The sequence below is a fragment of the Ochotona curzoniae genome, unplaced genomic scaffold (genome assembly GCF_017591425.1).
Source record: "Ochotona curzoniae isolate NIBS_2020 unplaced genomic scaffold, NIBS_Ocur_1.0 contig_3432, whole genome shotgun sequence".
Classification (NCBI taxonomy): domain Eukaryota; kingdom Metazoa; phylum Chordata; class Mammalia; order Lagomorpha; family Ochotonidae; genus Ochotona; species Ochotona curzoniae.
Genome location: NW_024465859.1, coordinates 20160148 through 20187268, shown reverse-complemented (window position 1 = coordinate 20187268; position 27121 = coordinate 20160148). Strand labels below are relative to the sequence as shown.

At 54.5% G+C, this 27121-nt stretch overlaps 1 protein-coding gene across 3 annotated transcripts in view; it reads right to left on the bottom strand.

The window, feature by feature from the left end:
• The window catches only part of CD82 (CD82 molecule), a 46633-nt gene extending 20476 nt beyond the window's left edge, over positions 1-26157 (bottom strand). The window contains exons 1-3 of one of the 3 annotated variants that reach the window (XM_040980145.1): positions 26059-26157; positions 6157-6218; positions 133-215 (exon numbers count right to left, since the gene is read on the bottom strand). In XM_040980145.1, the coding sequence (XP_040836079.1) occupies positions 133-195 (63 nt within the window). In that variant the 5' untranslated portion in view covers positions 196-215; positions 6157-6218; positions 26059-26157. Of the gene's footprint in view, positions 1-132; positions 216-6156; positions 6219-11543; positions 11708-25865; positions 26035-26058 lie in introns of those variants that run through there. The other 2 variants (XM_040980146.1, XM_040980147.1) reach the window with 2 other exon arrangements.
• Between the last annotated feature and the right edge of the window lie 964 nt (positions 26158-27121).

Sequence of the window (27121 nt, the reverse complement as noted above, 5' to 3'; positions counted from 1 at the left end):
CGCCTGGCTGCCTCCACTCAATGCCATGGGCCACCCTCTGTCCTCAGCCCCAGCCACTGTTCTCTGGAGGTCTGGGGCCAGGGGCTTGCTACAGGAGGAGAAGTAGGAAGGGAGGTACCAAGCCATACTTACAAAGAAGAGCAGGTTGAAGAGGAAGAGGAAGTACTTGGTGACTTTGATGCAGGCTGCCCCCATGCTGCTGGTCCTGGAGCTCCCTGGGGACGAGAGAGGAGGCAGATAGGTCGGTGCAGGGTCAGGGGTGGCATGAGGGGAGAGGCGCAGGTGCAGCCCAGGGAGGCAGCTGAAGCTAACAACACCTGTATCCCTGCCTCCATCATCTTGGGTGGCCCCCACAGCCACCCCACAAGGTAGGGATGAATGCTGTCTCCACTGTAGGGGACTCGGAAGCTCAGAGAGGCTGGGTGAGTGGCCCCAGTCATGCAACCGGGAAGCATGGCCCACAGGCAGTGTTGGTCACCTGACACCTGGCTGGCAGCCAAGAAGAGAAGTTCCACCTTCTCAAAAAGTGGGCGAAGCAACCCTCTCCTTTTTACCCATAAGGAAATAATCACGCAGCACAGAACATCTAAGAAGTACTGAGAAAAGCAACTCACACAAAAATCATTATCTCACCCAGAGATGAAAAGTGCCATCATACTAGCAGCCTTCAGGTCAGAGTACAGATGTGTGTGTACACAAAATATGTACGCGTAACATGTATGTATAGAACATGTGCAATTGTGCATGTGGAGTGTCTTCGTTATAATGTGCAAATGCGCATACATAAAGCATGAGTTGTGCATACATGATGTGGGGGCATACGTAACGGTGTAGAGCTGCACACAACTTGACTGTGTGTATATAATACGTGTGTGCGCACAGCACGAGCGAGTATAACAAAAGCTTTTAGAGAACATTGGCCTCAGCTGCAGAGTGATTTGCTGCCTGCTGTCTTCGCTCTTCTATATATAATCCACACGCTGATAGAATGCTCCCCTGTGTACAACAGGATTTTACATCAGATCACATTACGTCACATGGGACTCCATCCTGCTGGACAGTACACACCAGCCCCCCGGAGGCCAAAGGTGCCCCCAGAAAATGAACGTCTGCATAGCACTTAACAAATAATATCTAGGGGTCTCCACAATGGCTCAACTGGCTAGCCCTCCACCTTCAAGTGCCAGCATCCCATATGGGCACAAGTTCATATCCTGGCTGCTCTATTTCCCATCCAGCTCATTGTTTGTGGCCTGGGAAAGCAGTCAAGGATGGTCCAAAGCCTTAGGACCCTGCAACCACCTGGTAGACCCAAAAGAAGCTCCTGGATCCTGGCTTCAGATTGGCTCAGCTCTAACTGTTGTGGGTACTTGGGGAATGAACCAGTAGATAGAAGATCTTTCTCTGTCTCTCCTTCTTCTATAAAATCTGTCTTCCTAATAAAAATAAATAACTTTTTAAAAAGAAACAAATAGGGTCCAGCGGCGTGGCCTAGTGGCTAAAGTCCTCGCCTTGAACACGCCGGGATCCCATATAGGCACCGGTTCTTATCCCAGCAGCTCCACCAGTCGAGGACAGCCCCAAAGCCTTGGGACCCTGCAACCATGTGGGAGACCCAGAAGAAGTTCCTGGATCCTGGCTTCAGATCGGCATAGCTTTGGCCGTTGCGCTCACTTGGGGAGTGAATCATCGGATGGAAGATCTTCCTCTCTGTCTCTCCTCCTCTCTGTATATCTGACTTTCCAATAAATAAATAAAATCTGTTTTTTAAAAAAAGAAACAAATAACACCTAGTGATTGGTGGACCCCAGGAAGCCCACACTGACCCCCAACAAACCCAGGTTAAAGTCCCAGGTACAAACCTGTCGCCAAGCGCTCAGACAATCTTGTAAGAATAGCACACAGGTTATTTCCAAGTTACCACCATCCCCTCAGATTACACATGCTGTGCTTCTGAAATGACCAACTCTGCCCAGTACACTGAGCCCCTCCTCATAGGAAGACCCTGGGGGGCGCAGGGGAGAAGAGAGGAGTCAGAAGGGCTGGTGGTGGGGTATAGTGGGGTAAACTACCACCTGGAACATGAGCCTTCCAGGGGAGTCTTGGTTCAGGCCTAGATGCTCTGCTTCTAACTAGCAGGATGGTCCAAGTACTTAGGCACCTGCCACCCATGTGGGAGATGGGATAAAGTTCTGGATTCCCGGCTTTGGCCTGGCCTGGATCTGGCTGCTGCCGGCATCTAGGCAGTGAACTAAGCAGATGGACAAGCTCTCTCTGTGTCTGTCCCCTATCCCTGTCGCCCTGCCTTTCAGATACATTATATATATTTATACATTTTAAGGGGAAGCCCAAGGCAGTCTGCCCACACCCCTCTCCTGAGGTCAGACAATCTCAGACTGACAAATGCTTTTGTGGGGCAGGGGCAGTTAGTGCAGGGCAGCTGAGGCCAGGACAGCTGGTTAGGGACAGCTGCATGTGGGCAGGCTGGCCTAGCGGGGCTGGGAGCAGGCACCAGACCCAGCTGTGGTCCCTGGAGCAGAGTGGGAAGAGGGCCCAATGCCCAGGCATCTCCTCCCCAGCCTGCACCACATTGTGAGGCCATGCTGGGCCCCCTTGCCCACTTCTGGTCATGCTAATGACTGTTATTCTTCTCACCTCTTTGCCAGATGGGAGGTCAGCAACACCTTTGTGTACCTGCAGAGGGGTGTGGCTATGGGGAGGGCTAGATTCCCAAGGGGCACAGCTCAGCTCCATCCATCAGCTAGACATCACACTCCACAGCTGGCTTTCTAAAACACAGACCAAGGGACAACTGGAAGCACAGCTGCCCAGAGAAACAGAGTCATATTGGTGGTAGTGAGCTCCCCAGCAAGAGAGGCATGCAAGCAAAGGACAAGATGAGATTGAATAGATCTTTCAGGATCCCAGGTTCAGGGGCTGGGAATGAGAGATAGGCCGTGTCCTGAGGGACAGCCCACAGATGAGCCACACTCTCCATAAGGACATCATCTCATGTCCCAGTGGCCTTGGGAAACAGGCCGAGCATGACCAGCCCTGGTCCTCATGTCTTCAGGGTCAAGGCCATCCCTGGGGCAGCCTCGCAGCCATCACAGAAAAGCCTGAACTTGACCGTGAGTGTGCTAGGGGCAGAGTGGTGCCAGTGCATGCTCTCAGCCCCAGGCCGTCACTCTCACACGTCAGTGCCTCTTCAAGTTGTTTATGTCCATTGATTTTACACACAACAGCTGGGGCTGGGCCAGCGCCAGGAGTGGGAATTCAGGATGAGTCGCCCGTGGAAGCGGCAGAGACCCGACTATGGGAGCCGCCACCTGCTGCCTCACAGGGTGTTCATTCACACGAAGCTGGAGTGGGCAGCAGGGCCAAAACTCACACCGAGCCACACTAACCTGGGCTGCGGTCTTTACTGCTAGACCAACACCTACCCCAGCCTGGGAGTGAATATTCCTGTCCCTGGAGAAGCCAAGGCTCAGACATGCTGAGTAGCATGCCCAAGTCACACAGCTCATAGGCAGTGCTGTGTGGCATGGCCGCAGATTTTTCCACTGCCAAGATCCTCATCCAGGGAGAAGCCAGGACTCTCCAGGGATTGTTTGTCCAGGAAGGGGGCTCAGCTGGGCCGGCCAGGAGGAGGCTGGGAGATCTTGTTACCCAGCTCCCCACCAATGCTGCCAAACTGGCCTTACCCACTATTCTGGCCTCTTGGTTCTCCTAGCCTGGGCTCTTTCTCACAAGTTCAGCTGGCTGCCTACTTCTCATACAGCCATGAGCTAAGAACGGATTTGAAATAGTTGAAAAGAAAAAAAGAAAAGAAAAGATTTTGTATTGCATGACAATTGCATGGAATTTAAATGTTTGTGTCTGTAAATTCAGCTGTGCTAGCACACACCCAAGCTACCCAGCTTACAGCATCTACTGCCTGGCCCTTTAAGGGCGTACAGGGAAGCCTCTGTAAGACACAGTGAAGGTCATGACTGCCTTGGCCTAGGAGCTGGGGAGGGGGCTGTGGAGAATTAGTGAACTTAGTATCAGAAACCAATGCAGCTTGACATCAGGATTCCTGGACAAAGGTTCGAATCCTCACTCCACCAACAGGTGGGCCACATGGAAGGTGCCTCTTGGGCTTCCTTCTCCCTGCTGTGGCAACAAGAAGGTGAGATTAGAACCTGCTGTTGCCTGGGCTTAGTAAACCAGAGCTGGGAACAGCATCATTTAAAAAATATTTTTTTTTTCACTTTTATTTACCTCTTTTCAACTTATTTGAAATGAGACAATGAGTGAGATCTCAGCTGTCACCAACAGCTAGGTCAGGTCAAACCAGGGGCCTGGAATTCCATCTGAGTCTCCCATACGGGTGGCAGAGAACAAACACTTAAATAATTGAGCCAATCTTCAGCATCTCTTGGGGTGTACATCAGCAGGGAGTTGGATCAGAAGCAAAGTAGCTGAGACTCCACCTGGGCACTTCAATATGGGGTGCAGGCAACACAACCCAGGGTTAGCATCTAGCCCATTTATCATCATCAGTTCAAACAGCACTGGCGGAAGTGAGGGGCGAGCATTGCACAGACAGATGAAACTTAGCAAACAGTGTTCCCAGCGTTACACTCTCTGTATACACCTTTTGCAAACACTGGAGGGGCTGCCCACGCCTTCCTGCTTGGTGAGTTAGAGAAGTTGACCACACAGGAGTGTAAGAGTCAGGTGAGACCTCCGGGAACCTCCTGAGGAGTTCTGGGGTCGGGGTGTGCGGGATGGAGGAGTCAAGTACATGCTATGCACTACATGTTATGCGCCACAACAGGTACAGCAGGTTTCCAAGAAACCACAATTCAAACTGATCATCTGTATCATTTTATACCAAACCCATCTGCACAACTTTCTTAGTTTCTGTTCATCTTTCATGTTCTGAAACAACCCCTCTTACAAGGATGTCAGCCAGCCCGGTCACCTTTGCTACCCCTTGGTCTACAAGACACCTACAAGTTGGGGGCACTCTTTCTCTGCTTCCTTTCAAAACTACAGGATATTAGAGCTGGTCCCCAAAACATTGCCTGGGTTTTATCACCTCCTGGCTGTGTAACCTGGGACAGGCAATTTAACTTGCTGAGCTTCCCTGTATGGCACTGTGAAATGATGAAGACACAATGTATTCTGCAGATTGGTCCAGACATTCAATTAGAGAATGTGAGGGAAATACCCAGTGAGGGATAGGATGTCAACAAATGGCGGCTACAACTCAGCACGTTATCCAGCCATGCTCCACATCCTTGTCCACCTTCCTGAGGACTGCAAGACCTTAAAGAAGGCTTCTAACAAAGGTCCTCACATGGGAGACTCGACAGATGGATGGCTGGATGAGCGGATGGATGTCTGCATAGGTGGATGAGTGGGCTGATGGATGGTGGATGGGTAGAATGAATGGATGGAATGATGGCTGGCTGGATGGGAGGATGGATGAAGGGTTGGATGGAGGGAGGGTAGATGGATAAGAGGGAGGAAAGTAGGGAAGGAAGGAGGGGGAGAGGGCTACCTGGGTAGAAGGAAGGATGTGTGAGTGGATAGCTGTGAGGTGTGTGCATAAATGGAAAGATCATAAGGAACAGGTTAGACGGAAGGATGGCTGGGAGCATGAACAGATGGATGGATCAAGACAGGAGAGGGTGGACGGCCACCAAGAAACACCAGGACCTTAAACATTCAGTCACCCAAGGGAGACAGCTGAGTGTTTTCAGGTCTCTCCTGTCCTCACCCATGGGTGATGGTGAGGGTGTACAAGGTGGGCCCATGCGAGCCTGCTCACCAATGCCAGCACTTCCCACCAAACCCCTCTCACTTCCACTGGAGCCACTGGGCATGGGAGGCAGGAGTGGGGAAAGAGCGTATCTTCTAAAGGATCCCTTCTCTGTGTGGGGCCCTTGTGAATCTAACCTGCAGGTAGGGAAGCTGAGTTTGCCCTGCACCTGCCCCCTAACCTGAGAACCCAGATGTTCCCCCATAGCCTTGAGGGGATAGTGAGTGCTAATTAGGGTGGGGCCATGGTACCTCCAGGCCCAGAGTCAGGGTTAGAACTCAGTTCCTGGGCAGGGACACGTGATCTCCCAGAGATGCCTGCCCTCCCTGGACCCAGCTGCTCACCTGTCCACTGTTACACTTGGCGCAGAGTGGTGTTCTCTGGAACAGCTTCTCAGAGTACAGTCCTAGAAGACAGACACATTGTTCAGAACAATGGCACTGCTGTCCTGGCTGGCCTTGGCCCCACCCCGAGAGGCACTGAGCATGGGGCCTCCTGCCAACGCTGCCCAGGAGTCAGCCGCAGATGCACAGGAAGGCCTCCAACTTTGGAGCTCTTCACACCACATGAAACACCCCAAGGCGAAGATTGGGTGTCGGTGGCAGCCCCTCCATCATCACAGGGCTCAGGGTAGACACCCAAGAGCCATGCCTGGTCCTCTGTGCAATCCAGAACTCTTCCTGCCTCCGTGGCTTCTCCTGCCTGAGGTCCACTCCTTCTCCATGAGGCAGGGAGGGCACCTTGAGAAGCACCGCCCCAATCCATCCATCATTCCTCATGGCACCTGCCTGTGCCCCTCCCAGGCCTCATTCTTGCTAACAGCCTGATTCTCCATGGGGCTGCAGGGCCGTGCCCTCTTCAATCACTTCCCATATTGCCCCTTTCACACAATCGCTTGTCTGCTGGGCACACTCAGCCATCACCAACCACAGGGCCTTAGCACGTGAGGTTTCTCTGCCAGAAGTGCTCCCAATCCCCACGTCCTCAAGGCTCCGGGCTCAGAGGACTGGAATCCCTCTTCCTGGAGGCCCTCCCTGATTTATACAGCAGCCCTTAACTTCGGCTGCACACTAAAAACAAACCAGGCCAGGGCTCGAGTCCCCAGGCCCTCCCTAAGTCCTCTGAATCTCCAAGGGTAAGGCCTGGCTTCTCCCAGGGGATGCTACCAAGCTGCCAGGTTTGACCTCTGGGGTTGTCACTGAGTCCTGTTGCAGGGACATGATCTGCTCACTCCCATGCTTGGGCCCCCTCCCAGACACGGATTTCTTCCAGAGCAGGGACCCTGCCTGTCTCACAGACCCTGTGTCCCAGAGCCCAGCTCAGCACCTAGCCGGCAGCACATGCTCTGTGTGTATGTATAGCAAAGAATAGAACCAGGCCTCGGAGATAGCAGGAAGGGTCCCGGACAGGAGACAAGAAAAACTGACTTTGATCCTACAACTTCTCCTGGCCTGAGAAGTGACATCAATGGATGACAGAGGGGGGCTGCTGTATTCCCCAAGATTGGACTTGAACCTCCTGGAGTCAGAGAAGCAAGTGGGAGCCGTGGATGCCCTCTCCCTAGGGAAGATGCAAGCAGACAGGCAAGCATGTACTTCCCTCCAGGCTCAGGGGTCACGGGCCTGTCGCCCCCTGCTCCCAAACACCCTTGAGCACCTTCCCCCTCATTTTGGCTGCTCGTTGGAAAGGTCCAGATCCCTTCTGTCAAAAGTCCTGTGAGTTGCTCTTTTGTCGTGGGGAGGGTCAGACTGGCAATCAGGGTCTTTACAGCTCCCCCAGGAGTAAGAGAAGCTCCAATGAGGTTCGGGCATTCTGCTCGTGAGCGGGCTGCACGCAGGCCTGGGCATCCTGGCTAGGGACAAAGCACCTGGCATGGACGTGTGTGTGCGTGCGTGCACATGTGACCTTGGTGGAAGCTTCCTGTGTTGTTTCTGAGGAGCTCAGAGACTACAGGCTGCACAGCAAAGCGTTCAAGCATTCCCTGGCCAGAGCTTGCTCTCTCTTTCTCTCTCTCCCCCTGCTGCCCTGCCCTGTTCCCCAGGTCTTCCACATGGTGGAATGGTGTAAACAACCCTGGACTCAGAGCTACCCAGCTGGCCCCTTGGGTCCCACCCCCAGATCTGCTATAAACTTGACCCCAGGACACAAGGAAGGGAAGACACTGACCCCACCCGCCACACAGGTATGAACTAACTGCCAGCAGGTGGCCCTCTCCTCCCTTCTTCCCCGCCTGAAGAGGCCATGTCTGTCACATCTTGCCAGTGGCATGGCCTCAGACAATTATGTTGCCCTGCAGCTTGACTTTCCCACCTGTAAAATGGGCTTAATGATGGGTTACGGAGAGGCTTAAAATAGTCCATGTCTGTGAAAGGGCCTGGATCCAGTAAGTGCCAAATAAATGATGATGATGATGATGATGATGATGATGATAATGATAATGATTTCGGTGGTGATGAAGATTACCCAGAAACTGTTGATTTCCTAACCAAGCACATTCCACCACCACCCTCACCCTACCCCGTGCCCTTCCCCTGGCCCCCAAGGCCTAGATCCAGCCTTGAGACACGGCCCAGCCAGGAGGCCTTTGTGCTCAGGAATGACCACTGCTGCTCTCTAGGGCAGCAGCATGTGGGGGTGAAGTAGGTCAGGTGGGGCAGCCTAAGTCGTGGGAGGGGTTGTGGGCTCTGCCCTCCACAGGGCACAGCCCTGCTTAAGGCTCCCTGCTCCAGCCTGTCTGGCGAGTCTGGAGTGGATGATCCCCGTGGGAACCCAGCCCGCCCACTGAGGCAGAAAGTGGAGGAGAAAACCTAGCCTGGCTTGGCCTTGCTGCTCCAAGAGCCAGTCGTCCATGCAGGGGCTGCACCTGCACCTGCAAGATGGCCAGCCTCCTGGCCCTCCCAGCTCTGGACTTTGTCCTATTTGCCCATGGAAAGAGGCGGGTCCTGGGAGGCTGTGTTTGCTTGCACATTTGACAGGTGATACGCTTCCTGATATACCAGCTGACTCCTGGGCTTGGCTTTTTGACCTGTGACTATCTTATGTTTTAATCTCTGGTCTTAACTTTTGGTTGTTGTTGTTGTTGCTGGGACCAGAGAAAGGGGCGGGACGGGGAGGAAAAAAGCCTTAACTGGGTCACGGGGAAAACTGTGAGGCTACCGTTGGGAGCGTCCTTAGAAGACTTGAGTTTTGAGCCCCTGCTCTGCTTCCTTCTTACTCTGGGATCTGAACCCTGGAAGCCCCTAAACCACTCTGGGATTCAGCATCCTCACCTTGAATGCTGTGGTGCCAACCCCATGCTACCCCACGCCACCCCACCCCATCTCGCAGGATTGTCACAGAAAGGGGTGACACTTGGCAAGACTCGGGGGCCATGGCCGCTGCTAACAGGCCAAGAGAGCACATCCATGACCATGGGCTGGAGGAAGCACACTCAGCTGGGTCCTCCATAAGCATGGCAGCATGCAGAGCCCAAAGGGTCACCCTGTGCACCTTACAGATGTGGGTCCTGGAGGCTCCTGAAGGAACAGCCCATGTCACCCACACCTCTGTATCCCACACCTCTGCCTGCTGCCTGACTTCCCCCACCCCATCCTGCCCCAACCCCCTATAGCATGACGCTTGGCTTCCTGTTATGAAGGAAAAGATCAGCTCCACCAATCCTGGCCGGCATGTTCCTGCTGATGAGATTGACAGATGTAGCCCTCCTCAGGAGAGATTCCAAGTCCAAGCAAAGAGACAACCAGGGCCTTCCCATGGAGGAAGGAGCTGCTCTGATGGGATAGTGCAGAGTGGGCAAGAGCAGTGAACACCCAACACCTTCCCATCTGGCCCCCATGCAGCCAAAGACTCAAGTTGAGGCTGAGCTGTAGCTTCTGATCTCCCCCTCCCCATGGCTCCCTTTCTTGGTGGTGTCTGACCTTCTTAGCAGGCTGCTCAGGACCTGCAGAGCCAGCTTCAAAGGTTCACAAACTCAGATTCATAAGGCCAGAAAAGAGGCCTTTGACATCACCCAGTTCAGTCCCCATCTCTCAGATGAAAACACTGAAGGCCAAAGAAGATAATGACCGTCCACCCTTCTGGGAGTTGTGTACATTCAGCGTGCACACTGGGAGTGGAGAGGGCATTGGTTAGGGCAGTCAGCATTTCCTAATCTGTCTCACATCACGATGCACGTGGAGAAACATATGCATTTGTTCAACAGACAGGTAGACATCTAGGACCAGACACAGACTGGAGAGACTGAGTAAGTAACCCCTGAGGGGTTAGCTCACAGCTCACAGAGCACATTGGTTGGGAAGTGACATTGTGAGAGGGGCACTGAATGACAATCCAGAATATTCCAGGGCCCTCCTGATAGGACCCAGATTCCCAGGCGGGCTGTCAGAAGCCAGTTGCATTCCAGGGCCCAAGGCTAGAGACAGAATGACATGTCAGATCACTCAATGAAGTTTGACTTGAACAAGGCCTAAATCCCAAACCTGTTTCACAGCACTGTGCGACCTTCACCAACTCATTTACCCACTCTGAGCTCCAGTGTCCTCATCTGTAAAACGGCCTACAGGAGGAGCACAATGACGCTTGGGATTCCCACACCCCACATTGGTGGGCTAGTTCAAGTTCTGGCACTTTCACTTCCAAGCCAGCTTCCCACTAATGCATCCTCAAGTGCTTGGGCTCCTGCCACCCACACAGGAGACCCGGCTATTATAAGCATTTGGGGAGTAAACCAGCAGATGGAAGACCTCTCTCTCTAACACTCTACTTTTCAAGTAGATGACATTTTTAATTGTTCATGGACTATCAAGTTTTGCCTAGGAAGAAGGCAGGATCAGTCTGCCAAGCCCTGGTATGTGAGTGAGACATGGGCCAAGGGAACTGTGGGAACACATCATCTTGGACCAGATGACAAGAAGCCCATCCCAACATGATGTGGCTGGAAGGCTTCACAGGAAGGATGTCCTTTGAGATGTGGGACACGGGCTTCTACAGCCTTCCCAAGAAGGTTACCACCAGTAGGAACTTGGAATGGAGGGAGGGCAGAAGGAAAACAGAGGAACCGTGTGTAGGAGGCCACCTAGCAGGTAGGTGTGGCTACATAAGCCCTATCTCACCCTCAGGTCCCAAGCAGAGTCACCAAGCCTCCAGAGGGCAATGACACTAGTCCTCGTCACACAGGAGACAGTGGTGCAGCCGACCTTTGTACTCTGACACTTCAGAGTTACCATTCCACCTGCTTGGAGATTACTTCCTGCCTATACCACATCCTCCCAGGTATGAGCATTACTGGAGCCAAATGTGTGAATGAGGCAATTCCCAAGCTGGTGGGGCAGATCATGAGATTGGAGAGGGGACGAGGCACAGGCACCCACAGCTTAAAAACACATTGACAGCTCAGGTCTCAGTCCCTATATATCCCCAGGTATGAGCCAGACACATGGGGCCAGGCCAAAACAACTGGACAGGAACCCAAGCCTCTAAGGGAATAATATGCCTTTCCCCTCCACCCCAGGAATGAACATTTCATGTGCCCAAGGTGGGCATAAATAAGGGGTTACACTTCCCACCATGGTGCTCTCATGTAACCATTCCCTGCTGGGTTCCCATCCCCAGTCACTGCCCACTGCCATTCACTGAATGCCCATTGTAGACTGGTCCCAAGCTGGACACTGGAAATGATTGTGTCAGTCTTGTTGCTGCCCGCAGGAAGACCCCAGTCTGGCACAGTACATACCTGGAAAGGGGCAGAGACATGCCCGCTCTGGTGCTTGGGCATTCTGCCTGAGTTCCTTCTCCAGGGACAAGCCCGGTTGTGCCACGTGGACTTAGGCACACAGCAGCTCACTACTCCCTGCCAGGGGCGATGCAGGGCACTCCCGGGCACTTGGGACGTCCAGGCTGCACTCCTACTGGATGAGCACCGCTCCTGACCCATTTCCCAGCCCAAGAAACAGAGTCCTGGTGTAGCCAAAGGTCTGGCCCCAATTCTGTGTGCATTTGAGAGTTGAACCCGGAGAGTGTGGTCTAGACCGCCCTGCTACCTGCAGAAACCCAGTTATAAAAGGCAGGGAGTGAACGGACCCCCACTGAGGCCCAAAGCGAGGTCAGCAGGGGTCCTGCAGCCCAGCCTCAACCATCCCACAGAGCCTGATCCACACGCACACAAGGTGACTAACAAAAGGTTAAATTGTAGGCCAGAGCTCCTCCCGAGAGCCTGGCTGGGTGTAGGCGTTGAGGAGGGCGATTAGGGAAAGGGAGAGGAGCCTAATCAGGGACCCCACCCGGCAGCGGGCAAACCCTTCAGTCCCATCACACCCTCCCCAGGCATGGTGCTCAGCAGGGAAGAGACAGGGCAGCTGAAATGCCACCTCCCTCAGGCAGCCTTCCCAGAACACTCGTGCACAAACTCCACGAGCAACCAGAAAACACACAGCAGCCTCACAGAAGTCACAGGCCTTGCCAGCCCAGGCTGGGCAGGAGAATCCATTGCCATGGTCTAGCTGCAGCCATCCGGGCCTCTCAGACTGAAATGAAGGGTTGTGCCTCTTGCTCAGAGGGTCCCCCCACACACCCAGTTTCCAGGCTGAGGGAGGTGGCCATTTAATCAGCACTGGCACTTGGCAGTCAGGGCAGGAGAAGTAACGGAGGAAGCTGGCGCAGCCACCTGGCATCCCCTCCCCAGGGCCTTGTGGGCTCCACTGGGATTGTGGGGTATCCGCAGCCTGAGCAGCCTCTTCCGGGGTGGCCCCAGGACTTCGGCACTTGCCCAGGCCTTGACTGAGAGATGCTCTGGAGTTAGAGGTGCATATGGGGGAGGGTGGGCATGGGGAGGGGGCAGGGCAGAAAGACCCAGGGGAAGGTTGTAGAGCTTAGAGTGAAAAGCAAAGGAACAGAGAGCTGGGCCCCTCTGCACGCAGGGCTCCTGTCTGCACAGCTCAGGCCCTCTCTGGTCTTAGGGACTCCTGAAGATTGACCAGAAACGAAGCAGGAACAAAGACAAGTGACCAAGTCACTATGCACCCAGAGTCCCCAGTGGGCTCCCCATGGAATCTCCCCACAGGAAGAGAGGGAGAAATGGCCCAACAGATCCCCCCTCACATCACCAGCCACCCCCAAATCCCTTCCCTAGACCTCAGCTAACCTCTCTGTGTAGTGGGGTACAGTCCCCACACCAGCTCCTAAAGCCAGAGGGGGAACCTGGGACCTTCCACCCTGGTCCTTGGAGCCCTAACATGCTGCCTTCCCACTCCATGGCCCCCTGTAAACTTAGGGGTTTCCACTTCCCACTCCTGCTTCCAAGACTGTAGCTCTAAGAGGCCAAATTGAACCAAGGACTAGTGGGGGATGGAGGGGGAGAGGTGTGAGGGTGGAGGGGAAAACATCCCAACACAATCAGGGGAAGTGTGGTGATGGTTATCACTGTGAGAAGGTTCTAGAACACGGTGCACTGGGAACCAGGGACAGACAGATAGAAATGATAAGGGACAGAATTAAGGGGACTAGGAAGCAGGGATGTGGGTGGAGCTGTGCTCCCAGCAATCCCAAGGTGTCAGACAAGGGACATGTGATGGCCAAACAATCAAAGACAGAGCCTGGCAGGGCCTCGGCCCCAACTCCACAAAGAAAGTAGCTGGAAAGCAGCAGCTATCCTGGGGGAGCAAACTGGCCCTGTGATAAAGGGAATATGCAAATGAGCAGCCACTGGCCGGCCCCTCTACCTATCCACCTGCCACGAAGCTGCCTGCTAGCTGTTGGGGATCCGGTCAGAATAGCACAGGGAATGTGAGTCCTCCCCACATCTCCTACAGATTGGAAAGCCAGGGCTCTTATAAGATCTTTATCTCGCGTGCCCCTGTATGAGCAACACGCTGTTTGTATTCTCAAGGCTGAGCAAAGATTCACTCCGGTTTCCAAGGCTCAGCTATCCCCAGCAAGCACAGTTCCCGGCAATCTCACTCAGCTCCCGCAGAGCACTGGCTGGGGGCCTAGACTCACATCCACATCACTGTACCTGCTCTGGGGCCAAGCCCAGGAGTCGGTGGAGCCAGTTAGTTCACCTGCTGCCCAGAACCTGGGAGGTGGCTTGGCCAGAGGCCCAAAGCTCCCACTCCGGCTGGTGCTCTGGGCCTGCGGAAACCAGGAAGACCCAGTTAGGAGCCGGATGGAGAGGACGCATTCACTGAGCCACATGGCCCAGGTAGCAAGGTAGAAAATTCTGCCCAGTATGTTTCAGAAACAGGCAAATTCCATCCCCACCACCCACCCACTGATAGGCAGGAGCTGAACCAAGGGCAAGGACCTGGACTGGGCCTTTCCGTCTACCAGCACTATTGGGGACCTCAACTGGCAGGGTCTGGGCAGGGACCTGTGACCACGGATCCCAGGGTGGCATGTCCCGGGGTCCCAGGTCTCTCACATCCAGAACCCACTGACTCAGCTCAGTGCTGGTAAGGCAGCCTGGGTGATAGACCAGTCGGGCTTCAAGTTCTGGCTTGAGCTCATAACACCCCTGCAGCAGGCAGACCCAGGCACTGCCCAGGCACCCTGGCCTTGCCTGTCAAATGGGCTTAGCAATAAACACTCCCTGTTTGCTACACAGGGCACTGGCAGGCTGGGGTAAGGAGGGGAGGGGAAAAACAGATAAGGACGTGGGAAAGTATTGCTGCCAGCACCATAAAACACAAGGAATCATTACAGGAAATGGGGACCCGGAAGTACACAAGGGGGCAGGTGGGGCCTGCCCAGGATCACACAACCAGGCAGCAACCAGCAGGGGCAGTCTCTCGGACCCGGTTGCCTCCCAAGAAGGCTGTGTGTGTGAATGGGTGTGCATGAGTGGTGGGTGTGCAAAGGCTGCCCAGCCTCTTCCAGGCCAAGACTTACTGCCACCCTAGACCCAGCCCAGCTTGGGAGCTTGGCATTGACCTTAGGCAAGTGGTTTCGGTTCCAGGACTACCTCAGCGTTCTCATCTGTGGAATGGGGCGTGTGTGTGGAGGGGGTGGGGTGGCGGGGGACTAACATCATGGCTGTCTTCAAAGGGCTCAGGGCAGGGCCTGGCACGCGTCTGACGCTCAGCGGAGGAGGACTTGCTCCCCAACCCCTGACTGGGCCTGTCGGGCAGAGCCCAGGTTGGCAGAACCAAGTTTCCGGCTTCCCTGAAAACCTGCCAGAGCATTCACTGGGAACAAAACTGCTGGGAAACCAGAGATGATGGGAGACAATCACCTTGCAGACCAGTGAGCTGTGGGGATTTAAAAAAACAAAACATTAAGATCCGGCCCAAGACGGGGTGGGTGAGCCAGGCAGGCAGAGGGGCAAGAGCTGCATGGCAGAAGTCAGGTGGCACGGGGAGGTTCCAGCTTTCAGACAGCCTTTGATGAATCAGGTCGCCTACCGGTCTTGCTTTTCCTTTCTGCACAATGGGAATGTTGCTAACCATCTCATCCTCCTGTGCTTGATGAAAACAGTAATGTGCTGGGTCAGTTGACGAGTCCAATCCTCTCACCAGACAGGGCCAGGCAGGTCCCTGCCATCAGCAACGTGAGGGAAGGACACATGCCACCAAGCTCCGCCCTGGTCCCATTCCACTGTGGCAGAAGCAGCAGCAGAGTGTTGAGTTTGCGATGCATGTTCTCAGGCTGCACTGCCGGCCCACAGACCAGATGCAGGGATGAGGCCCATGATGGGCACCACGACAACCTCTCCTGCAAGGGGGGTTAGCGTTTCCAAAACCCCTGTCCCCTCCCTGACCCGTCCAGGTCAAAGAAACTTCCTCCTCCTCCTCTTTCTCTCCCGGGACTCTCATCTCCCCAGCCCTGGATTCTCAGAGGTTGCTGGGAGACAGGAGTCACTATGGGGACCGGGCATTAAATAGTAAAGCGATCGCATGACTCGTTAGTGATGCGGCAGACTCCCAGGGAGGGAAAAGGTCGAAAGTCAGACTACAACTGAAGAGAAAGAGCTCCCTGCTTCTATCTGTCTTTCTCAGACACACACCCACACCCTAACAGCCTGCCCCTGTCCCCGCTGAGAGCTTGCCAAGGAGCATGGAGTGGGACAGACACTGCCCCTGTCCCCGCTGAGAGCTTGCCAAGGAGCATGGAGTGGGACAGACACTGTCCTTCTCCCTGGAGAATTGGGGACTATTGGGGAAACAGGCTTTTTACTTGATCTTCAGTCTTGGAGACTAAACATTCCATTCCACCACCACCTCCACTGCTTCTGCCGGGAAGCCCCTCCAGCAAGCTCAGCAGAGTGGAACCCAGAATACACACAGGGACAAGGCCGTCATTACAGCAACGTGGCCACAAAGGGAAAAGTTAGACTGTCTCAGTGCCCAGCAGCAGACAGTCACATAACCAGGTCACGGGGGACCCCCGTGGCGCAATGCCACAGGGCTAAGAAATACACTGAATCACATGGGAAGTCCTCCCCGCATCACATGCCAGTCAAAAGCGACAGCCTAGGAAGTGGCTCCAGTGGCATGAGCCCCGTATTGTATGTGGCGCACTTCCCCCTGACACCCCTTTAATCAAGGTCAAAACACTCAACTTTGGTTCACAGAGGCAATCTGAGTTGTGATTTCTTTCTATGCACCTGTTCTTTGTCCTTCCAACTGTTTTACATAATCTCTTCCTTCAATAACTGGAAAGTTGGTGCAGAGGTGGGGGCATTTAATTAAAATGCGGATGTTGTTCTTAACTGATAGAACTGGTTCCGCTGTAAATGACCATCACCAGTCTGGGACCTTTCGGCTGTAAGATTTCATCCTGCCCGGAAGTGTGCACATTCCATATGGTTACTCTAAGCCGGCCAGGAACAGCAGGTGGGAGCTCAGAAAGGATGATTTGGCCCAATTCCATCCCGTATTTCCTAGCATCAGAGCACTCTAATCCTTGAGGTGCATGGCACCGCCTGACCACTAGCCATTAGGGCCACACCAGGTGGGTGGCCTGAGCCCTTGAAGCACACAGCTGCTTGTGAACCCCAGATGCCATGACTCACAAGAGTAGGGAAGCATCCAGCTCACATGCTGTCCAAGGCCCCTAGCTAAATCACTTGGTTTGGCCCTGCCAAGGCCATTGCAGGCAGAAGTCCAAATTCAATAAATGTACAGCAGTCTAATTTTTAAGTTGATAATCCCACGTGGCCCTGTGAATGACGTTATAAGAATCCAAATGACCCTTGGAAGAATGAAAGGGTTCTCCACCCTTGCTGGGGTCTAGACACAAGTGCCCAACTTGGCCTTCAACTCCTTCTGAGGACATCCTGGCCCAAGTTGGATGCTATCTCTTTAGGGATGAAGACCAGAGAGGCTTAAGGCCATTCCTGATTCCTAGAGCTCCAAGTGGTTCTGGAAAGTTCCTTCTCTCTGAGTCAAGACTTCCTCTCATTTCCTCCAAAGAGAGGCCAGCAGCTTTCTAAAAAAGAATTTTTTGGGGCCAGTACAATGGCCCAATTGGCTAGTCCTCCCTTTGCAAATGCCAGGATCCCATATGGGCACCAGTGGTTCATGTCTTGACTGCTCCACTTCCCACCCAGCTCTGTCTGTGGTCTGGGAAAGCAGCAGAGGACGGCCCAAAGCCTTGGGACCCTGCACCCACCTGGGAGAGGTTCCTGGCTCATAGCTCCTGATCACCTCAGCTCTGGCTGTTGTGGCCATCTGGGGAGTGGACCACCTGATGGTCTTTCTGTCTCTCCTTTTCTCTGTAAATCTGACCTGCTTTTCCAATAAATATAAATAAATCTTTAAAAAAATTTTTTTTAGATTTATTTTTGTTTGAAAAGTATAGCAAGGGGAAGGAGAAAACCATCCACTGGGCATTCCCTCAAATGTCCATAGCAGCCAGGGCTGAGCCAGGCTAAAGCCAAGAGCCAGGAGTTCCATCCAGGTCTCCCCCATGGGTCACAAGAACCCAAGTACTCAAGTCCCTGCCTGATGGCTCTTGAAGTGCACACCAGCAGGAAGCTGTAGACAGAAGCAGAGCCAGGACTCAATTCCAGGGTTCCAGCAGCGGCTTAGCAGTTCCCTATTGGCATCCTTCCAGAGCAGCCTTTGCCCATCAGCATTGCTCTTACCACCCCGTGGTTATCAAAGGGGCTGCATTCCCCACTCCCTGGGCCTGCCATTCAGCATTTTCCCAACATCCTCTAATTTAGACACCATGGAGAACAAGGCTCTGAGAGATTGAGAAGCTTACCTAGTGGTGAACGGATACTTCAAGGGAGAACTGGCCCAATCTCAAGGTCGACATCAAGGTCTGAGACATAGGACAACCCATTCCGGGCTGTAGGTTCAATCCCAGCACTTCACTACCTCACTGTCTACACAAAGTTTGAGAACTGGGGTACCATGCTTGCAGAGGGCTCTGCACAAAGTCCACGAAAATGCATACTACAAAAGAAATCAGGGGTGGGCTTCAACAATCTTGCAACAAAATAAACATATCTTTAAAGGCCATTTTTTTTTTCCGTGCACATGTTCAAGTGTGCTTATTCTGACTTCTGGTTAAAAAGGAGCCTGCCAGGAGGGGGTCTGGGGCAGAAAGGAGGCCGCACTGGAGGAGGGCTCCAGACACACATGAAGGCACTCCCCCCAGCCCCTCCCCAGTGAGAGGCCAGGGGACAAGGAGGCAGGCCAACTGTGACCCACAGGTGACTCAAGGTGACCCCAGTCCTAGATACCCAGTCACTCGCCCCAAACCTCACACTAGTTCCTCTTGTGGCTGGTTTCCATTTCCTCTGTCAAACATGACAGCTTCCAATGCCCAAGGCAACAGAACTGGAAGCGTCTGTCTCCTAAGTCAGAGAACTGAGGTGCCATGCTGTAAGAGACGATGTTGCATCTGCAGTAGCAGCATTACTTATTGTTATCATCAGCAGCAATGACAAACCAATGTTTATCAGACACTTACTGCCTACTGGGCATGGCTCACAGCCCTTTACATGTCTCTGATAAGTGGGAACACATTTTCCTCTCTCCATTTGTTTCCACCCTGGGGGACCTCTTCTGGGGAAACATCATAGCCTTGCTCCTCCCCCTTCTTCACGCTCCACCCCCAACAGAAGAGCGGCTTTTCTGATTGGTTTGACTGGGAGACACTCTGGGAGAACAGTATCTGCCCAGATTGGTAACCCGACTGGTCCCAGGTCAGCCAGCAAGACCCCCAGGTTTTAGAATCAACCACATTCTCTGGTCTGGCCCTGTAGCATAGCCAGTAAAGCTGCCACCTGAAGCACCGACATCCTTAGGGGGTGCCGGTGTGAGTCCAGACTTCTTCCTTCTGATCCAGCTCCCTGCTCATGCACCTGTGAAAGCAGAAGAGAATGCTCCAAGTACTGGGATCCCTGCCACCCACATGGGAGACCTGGAAGAAGCTTCTGGCTAATGGCCTGGCCCATTATAGCCATTTCGAGAATGAGCCAGTAAATGCAAGATCTCACTCTCCCTGCTTCTCCCTCTGCTCTCTGCAACTCTGCCTTTCACATAAATAAATAAATGATAAATTAATAAGTAAATAAAGTCCCAGTTTGGAGCTCCATCTTCACCCTGTGTTTAGCGCATTTCCCCTCTCACAGCAGCCCCTACCTACGTCTTATTATCTTTATTTTTCGCAAGAGGATAGGAAAGTTCAGCAAGGCTCTGAGCGGTGACTGACATTGGCTCCTGCTGAACAGCCTTCGGAAGCCAGCCACTGCCCAGGGCATGAGCATCATGTAAGAAGCCCCGTTTTCTCCCATCTGCATCTAACTCTGGTCTCCCGGGTTGCCAGGCCAGCAGCTAAGACGGTCCCTCCGAGTTCCCTGAGACTTCACCAAGGACCGTCCCCTTCAGAACAGCATCATCACAGCCTTCTTGTGAGAAAACATGATTCTTGAACAACAAAAACCAACATGAGGCAAAGTTGATAGAATACATTGCTTAAATATATGCAGGAATTGTTTGTTTTTCTTACAGTTTTAGTGAATGAGGCTGTTTTTAAACATAAAATAATATAGACTCATGGGTTAAAAGAACCACAAAATTGGGAAAAGTGGAAAAGATTTAAAAGTTCTGTGAATCTGCATTTTCATTTATATTTATTTTATTTATTTATTTATGATTTACTTATTTTTATTAGAAAGGCAGATTTATAGAGAGGAGAGACAGAGAGAAAGATCTGTCTGCTGGTTCACTTTCCACATGGTCACAACGGCCAGAGCTGAGCCAATCCAAGGCCAGGAGCCAGGAGCTTCTTCTGGGTCTTCCATGTGGATGCAGAGTCCCAAGGCTTTGGGACACCCTCGTCTGTTTTCCCAGACCATATAAGCAGAGAGCTGGATGGGAAGTGGAAGAGCCAGGACTCAAACCACTACCCATATAGGATCCTGGCACTTACAAGGGGATGACTAGCCAATTGAGCCATTGCATCAGGCCCTAACATTATTTATTTAATAGGCAAAGAGAGAAAGAGAGTGAGAGAGATAGAGAGCCAGCTCCCATCTGCTGACTCATTCTCTATATGTCCCTCCAATGGCTGGCATTGGCCTGAAGCCAAAACCAGAAGCTAAGAACTCAATGCAGCTCTCTCACAGCGGTGGCATGAATCCAAGAGCCAACACTACGACCTCCCAGGGTTGTCAGGAGCTAGAGCCGGGGGCAGAACGCTGGCTCTCTGAGCTGGCAGGCTTCCCTGCCAGCCCCTGTAGCTGTACACTGTGATACGTGCATTGACAACAACCTGTCTACCTCTGGCCTTGCGAAAGAGTCATGGGCATGGGGTTACAGCTCTACCATTCAGTCTGCAGTGTCCCTGGGGACAGTGGCTGGGGCCTGCCCACCCACCATCTTCCTCCCTAGGAGAGCAGGCCAGGAGCTCAGAAGTTTCCTGCCTGTACCATTCACTGGGGCCCCATTGGTATCTCACTTACACATGCAGCAATTGCAGAGTGATGATTCCAATGGTCTTGCAGTCCAGAAAGTGGTTTTTCCACAGCCAAGTAAGAAACAATTGGAGACCAGAACCCAAGTCCATGGTCCCCAGGTGCGAGTTGTACACCAGGTCCTCCTAATCCCCCCACCCCCACCAATCCCCATTGCTCTGTCTGCTCCTCCATATTGGCCTCAAGAACCCAGGACCAGAACTCCATACAGCTCCCACACCAGATTGCCCTTTGACCTGGCAGGGAAAGTCAGGAAGGGGTCCCAGGAGGGGATGTAGTCTTCACAATCAGCCTGTATCCTAGAACTTTCCACTCAGTGGTCTTCAGAGACATGGAGCTGGGCTTGGCACCTTGCATTCCTCCCTTCCCTGCTACCCCATCCCCAGCCTCCCAGAACAACTGCTGATGTGGAGGTGGCCTTTCTGGTCAAGTCAGGGTTCACTAAAGGCCAGAGCACTCCCCCAACACACCACACACAGACACACACAGACAATGGGCTGGGGCTGGAGGAAGCTGAGCTGTTCCCTTCCCAGGAGGGTACAGGCCACGACTCACAGGTGGAGTAAGCCTAGGCTAGGTGACCCACTTCCACCATGCTGGAGCCAGCTTCCAGGACATGCCCAGTATGGAGAAGGCTGAAGGGCAAGGCAGAGAGGCACCTAGACCTCACAGGGTAGCTCCATTCAGGAGTCCCCGGGTATCAGGGACTGACTGAATCCTCCCTGACACACACACACACACACACACACACACACACACACACACACACACACACGGCAAGTCACTTACATCATCAGTGTTTCTCAACTGTCTGCCCTGAAACAGAACCCGTGCCAGGGATTATCTAACATTCAGATATCTGGCTTCACTCTGTATACCATAGAGTAGCCAGTGGCCCGGTGCAATGGTTCATAGTTAATTCTCTCCTTATAAGCACCAGGATCCCATATGGGTGCCGGTTCACGTCCCAGCTACTTCATTTCCCATGCAGCTGCTTACTTGTGGCCTGGGAAAGCAGTAGAGGATGTATAGCCCAAGTCTTGGGACCATGCACCTACATGGGAGATCTGGAAGAAGCTACTGGCTCCTGGCTTCAGATCAGCTCAGTTCTAGCTACTGCAGCCCCTTGAGGAATAAACCAGCGGATGGAAGATCTTTGTCTCTGTTTCCCCTTCTTTCTGTTCAACTGACTTTCCAATAAAAACAAATAGAATCTTAAAAAAAAAAAAAAGGCCAGCCCACAGAAGAAGGTTCTTACGACAGACCAGCTCAGAGTGGGGAAGAGCGGAAGGTAGGGGCCCTGGGAAAGTCCACCCTCACGTTCACATTCATGTTAACTTCCTCTCAGGAAGCTTAGTCACCCTGGGGAGACCCAGGCACAAGCAGGACTGCAAGCAATGATCTGGGGCTCACACATCTCACATATGGTAGAGCAATACAGCTGGCTCAGAGGACAAGTACATGGCAGAGTGGGGCACAGAGGATGTGCTTCTTGGCACACACCTAGAACAGGTGGAACAGGTGGAGAAACAAGAGCTCTGGCATCCTAAGCACTCCCTGTGCAACAGGGATACAAATGCTGAGTGTTTCCCAGGTGCCCCTGTGTTTTATTCCTGTGCCACCCTGGAAGATGATGCTCATGTGTGTCCCCGATGTACAGGTACAGAGATTGAGGCCAGGATCCCCCATTCTTCCCTCTTGTCTCCCTAATCCATGGGTTGGTCAGGGTATGGGTGGTGGAGGGAAGGGGACGAAGGCGGGACCAAGTCCCATCGGGCAGGAGGCTGGCCAGCTTCACGCTGTGTGGAGACTGTTGGATGTGCGTGCGCACACACAGGTATGCATTCCCACAACGTGCCTGGCTTTGTACAGGATACCTTCCAGGTATCCACACCTCCTAAGAGATGAGCAAAGAACGGGCTATCAGCAAGTGGAGCCCAGAGAGGGGAAGATGCTTTTCTGAGGTCACACAGCGTGCAGACAGCAGAGTGGGGACTAACTCCAAGCCCCAGCTTCTAGCTCTTTCCTCCCTCGGCTGCTCCTCCATGTCAGAATGAATCAGGCCTGGCAAAAAACCACCGCCTCGGGTTGTAGGGGGGGAACCCCAGGGGTGAGTCAAGGGCAAGCCACCACCACCCCTCCTCCCCACATCAGGAGTCACCAATTTGGCCCAACTCTGTGGTCTGCCCCTCCTCCCCAGCAAACACAGCACAGCCCACTCCTCTCAGCCGCTGTTTAGTTCTGGGCTTCCCCTCCTGGCACTCAGCCCCAGGCCCAGAGAATGGGAAGCAGGTAGGCAGGGAAGTTCCTGTTGAGATGAAGCCAGGCCCCCTACCACAGCTCCGTCCTGTTCCACAGAGAAGCCCCATGACCCACCAGCCCTGCCCTTCCCACCTGTCACAGAGCCAGCTTCTGGCCGTTTGATGCTCTTGATTAAATCACAACCACCTCCCCAGCTTCCCGTGGGGTGGAGGAAGTGGGTCTAACGGTTCGGAGCAGAGGCCAAGGCTGAGCCCAAGCTGGGGCACATGTGGTGGGGTGCAGAGGGTGACTAAAGGCAGCCAGCGCCAGATGGGCTTGGGTATGCCCAGCTCTGTGTATGGGAAGGGACTGTCTGACCCTTGGGGACCAGGGCTGTGCCTCTGAGATCTGAGATCCCAGGAGAAAGGAGCCCGAGAGGACCCAATCCCCCCTGCCTGACTACCCGGCTGCCATGTGATCAGCCTCCCACCTCTGCCCTGTTGGCCTGTGGCCAGGAAACTCTTCTCACTGCTTCCCATTCGCCTTGCTCCCAGGCCCAGTGCCCAGGTGCCTAACCTTCACAGGCAAGAATTGAGGACTTCTTGGAGGAGGGGGCTCCCTCCCTACACTTGCCCATTCCACCACCTTCCTGAGGCTCTGCTGCACATCAGGGGCTAGACTTGGGGTGGGACTAGAAAGAAATACAGGGCACTTGCTAAAGCACCCTTCCACCGCCTCTGCTGCACTTCTAGCCCTACGGCTCCCAATGGCTGACATCTCTGAAGCAACCCGGAGCCCTTGCCCTCCGCCCCAGCCTTTGTCCCATGACTGATGGCTCCCACACAGCAGCGCACCTCACGTGGGCTTTTTCCAAAACACTGCTTGATCATGGCAGCCCCAACTGAAAAGCCTTTGTGGCCTCCTGCTCTTTGCAAAAATCAGACCCAACTTCTCACCTCGGCCTTCAAGACCCTGCAAGAATGGATCTCACCACACAGTCCTCTGTTACCCCGGAGGTGCCAGAACTCCCTGAACAAGCTGACTCCACTGCCGCTACCTGGGCATCTCTGCTCTGGCTGCCAAAGCCCTCTAATCTCCAAGGTGCTGAAGATGCCACTAACCTACCCATCTCCAGTCTTGCGCCCTCAGCTAGGACAACACCCAGTTGGTGAGCTGGCTGGAGAACAAACCCTGGGACCTGGCCAGCCTTTGCCATGTGGGAGGTCATGGGGGCATATTCCTGGGGATGCATGCAAGGTACCGTCAGAAATGAACTTCCGCTCCACTACCAGAGTCACCACTTTCCACACACCTGCCCTCCCAGCCGCTAACCTCACAGAGCCACGTCCAAGCCCCAAGCCAGTGTCTGCAGCCCTACACGGAGCCAGGCCCAAGTAGTACTTGAAAAGCCAAGCAGAAGCTTCCACTCCCATCTCACCTCTTGTCTTGGTTTCTCACCTCTTCTGAATCCTTCCCCTGGCTCTAACACACACACACACATGCACACATACACATACATGGAATTTTCCCCTCCTAGCACAGCTTCCTATCAGAGTCTGACCCCGAGGACTTTCCAGCTGCTTCCAAAATGCATGGCTCATCTCCCCGGAAGACATAAGAGCTGACACACCACACCCTCCGTGTCCCTTGAGGACCACTCCACCTCAGGCAACAGGTGCCCACACTGCCCGCAAGCACCACCTCCAAGCCAAGTATGCAGGGGAACATTTGGCTTCCAACCGCAGGGCCAGTGTAGGTCCAGGAAATCCCAACTGGCCCCGAGCCCCAGTGATGAAGAATCTTCCAGCAGGGACTGGACAGGCCCTAGGGTGAGATGGAGGGGGGAACTCCTGTCGTCAGCAACGTGGAGGAAGGTGGAGCCAGGCCTGCTAGCTCCCCTCTGGGCATGTAACTCTACCCAGCACACAGTAGGTGCTCAGTAAACTTGCTGCTTGTATGACAACAGCCACAGCTTCAAGCGACATTACACAAAACACAGTCATTCTTTCGTCCAGGAGACACACTCCCCAACTGCCAGAACGACATTGGTGGCTCGTGGCAATTTCTTGGCTCCCACAGGTCAGGAGGAACTACAGCCACCCTCTGGATCTGCCCCTCTTCCCCCACCCCTTCAAAACGGGGCTTGCTCCCTCCCTCCGCCTGAGGCCAGCCGTCACCTGCCCGCTCACATCAGAGCAGCTGTCTCGCTGGACGGCTGGGAGGCTGGTGCCTTGCTCAGCACTGTACACAGTGTTCTGTTTCATTCTCACACTGTAGGACACTCTCCCTGGCCCCATTCTACAGAGGAAGAGGCGCGAGTTCGCAAGGGAAGTGGAAGCCAAGGCGGTTTGGTCCCAAACCCAAACCATTGACCACTGGTCTAGGCTCTCTAGCTCCTGTGGTCCAGCACAGGTCACCCACCACCCCTGAGGCCAGAACCTTCCAGCTCAAGAAACCATACCCAGGGCGTGTCGCAAGAGCCCTGGGGCCTTGGGTTTGACGCTGGGCCCAAAGACTGGCAGAGTTTTCCCTACTCTGCACCACTCACCCTTCCACTCCACCCAGCTGGCTCACCTGCAAAGCCCTGCTAAAGTTTCTGGCCGGACTTCGGGAGGCCTGGCTAGTTGGGGCTCTCAGTGAAGGGAGACCACAAGAGTTGGAAGAACCGAAACTTCTCGCCTGCTTTGTTTGGACTGCGCGTCCCGGGCTCGAACCCTTCCTCAAGAACCCCCTTTGACCTTTAAAACCACCCGCTCCCGGAGTCCTGTCTCACAAGGAGGAAACTGCAGTCAGGCAGCAGGATCGCACACCTGTGGCTGAGCTGCTCTCCCCTCCGCCCCCCGGCCGGTTCCCGTCTCTCCGGGTTTTAATGATAACACTCCGGTAGCTCACCTGGTCCAACTTCCCCCTTCTGGAACCCTAGAGGGGCAGAGCCGGGCGGGGCCCGGAGAGGTCGGAGACTGAGCTGCAGGGACCTGTCACTTGTTCCCGGAAAGGTGGCTCGAACCGGCTTGGCAAAGTGCAACCGAAAGCAAACTTGGCTTGAGCTCGTCCGGCCGACCTCCTCCCACCAGCCCAGGCTCACCTGCCGGCTCTGTGTTCTTCCTCCCCGATGCAAGCCGGGCGACCCTGCTCGCGCCCCAGCCAGCTGCAGACAGCTCAGCCCTCGGCTCGGCGACGCCGCGACTCCCCTGCCCCCCGGCAGCGGTCGGGAAACTCAACTGCCTGGGCCAGGCCCCGCCCCCAGAGGCCCCGCCTCTAGCCCCGCCCCGGCGAGGACAGGCTTCGCCCCCCGTGGACTCTGACCGGACCAGCCCGGAGGGTGGAGAGGCTACACCCCTTCCTGCGGCCACACCCACTTCCCTGAGGCCACACCCCCTTCTGTCCCGCTTGGCCCTCACATCCCTTCCGTCCGGCCACGCCTCCTAGTCGCTCAGAAGCCGTCGCCCGCCTCCTGCAATCTCCCCGGGCCCCGCCCCTATCTCTGCCTATCAGCGCCCTGCTTCCTCAACGGCCCCGCCCCTCCCCAGCCCAGCTCCTCTTCTACAGGCCCCGCCCACCCCCTCGGCCCCGCCCCTCCCCGTCCGGTTCAGTTAATCCTCTCCAGACCCCGCCCCTCCTCGGCCCCTCTCATCCTCGCCAGGTCCCGCCCCTCCTCCTCGGCCCCGCCCCCTCGTTCCTGCCCGCCCTCGCCAGGCCCCGCCCACCCTCGGCCCCGCCCACCGTGCCAGCCGCCGTGGCGTCCCCGCCGCGGGCCTCCCTGGAGTCCTGGCCCTGGTCCCTGCTCCTTCCTAGTGCTTCGGCCCCAGCTCAGGCGGCCGGGCCTGGGTCCGTCCCCACACTGGCATTCCAGGACGGGTGCAGCCAGGCCACGGCGTGGGAGCGGTCTGCGTTCCAAGCAGAGGCCTCGATCAGGAGGCGGGCAGAGCTGAGCTACGGCTGATTGAACTCTTGCCAGGGGCCAAGGCTGGGCGCCAAGCGTTGTCAGAACCCTGGCCTTTGGATTCCCAGAACTCCCGGGTGCTCTGGCTGCACCCATTTCCCTGCCGTGCCCCCTGAGGCTTGGAGATGGGAAGCCACAGTCGGTCCTGAGTCTCACTCTGGAGGCGGTGGTGAGCCCCAAGGCCCTGAAATCAGGCTTGCCGCTG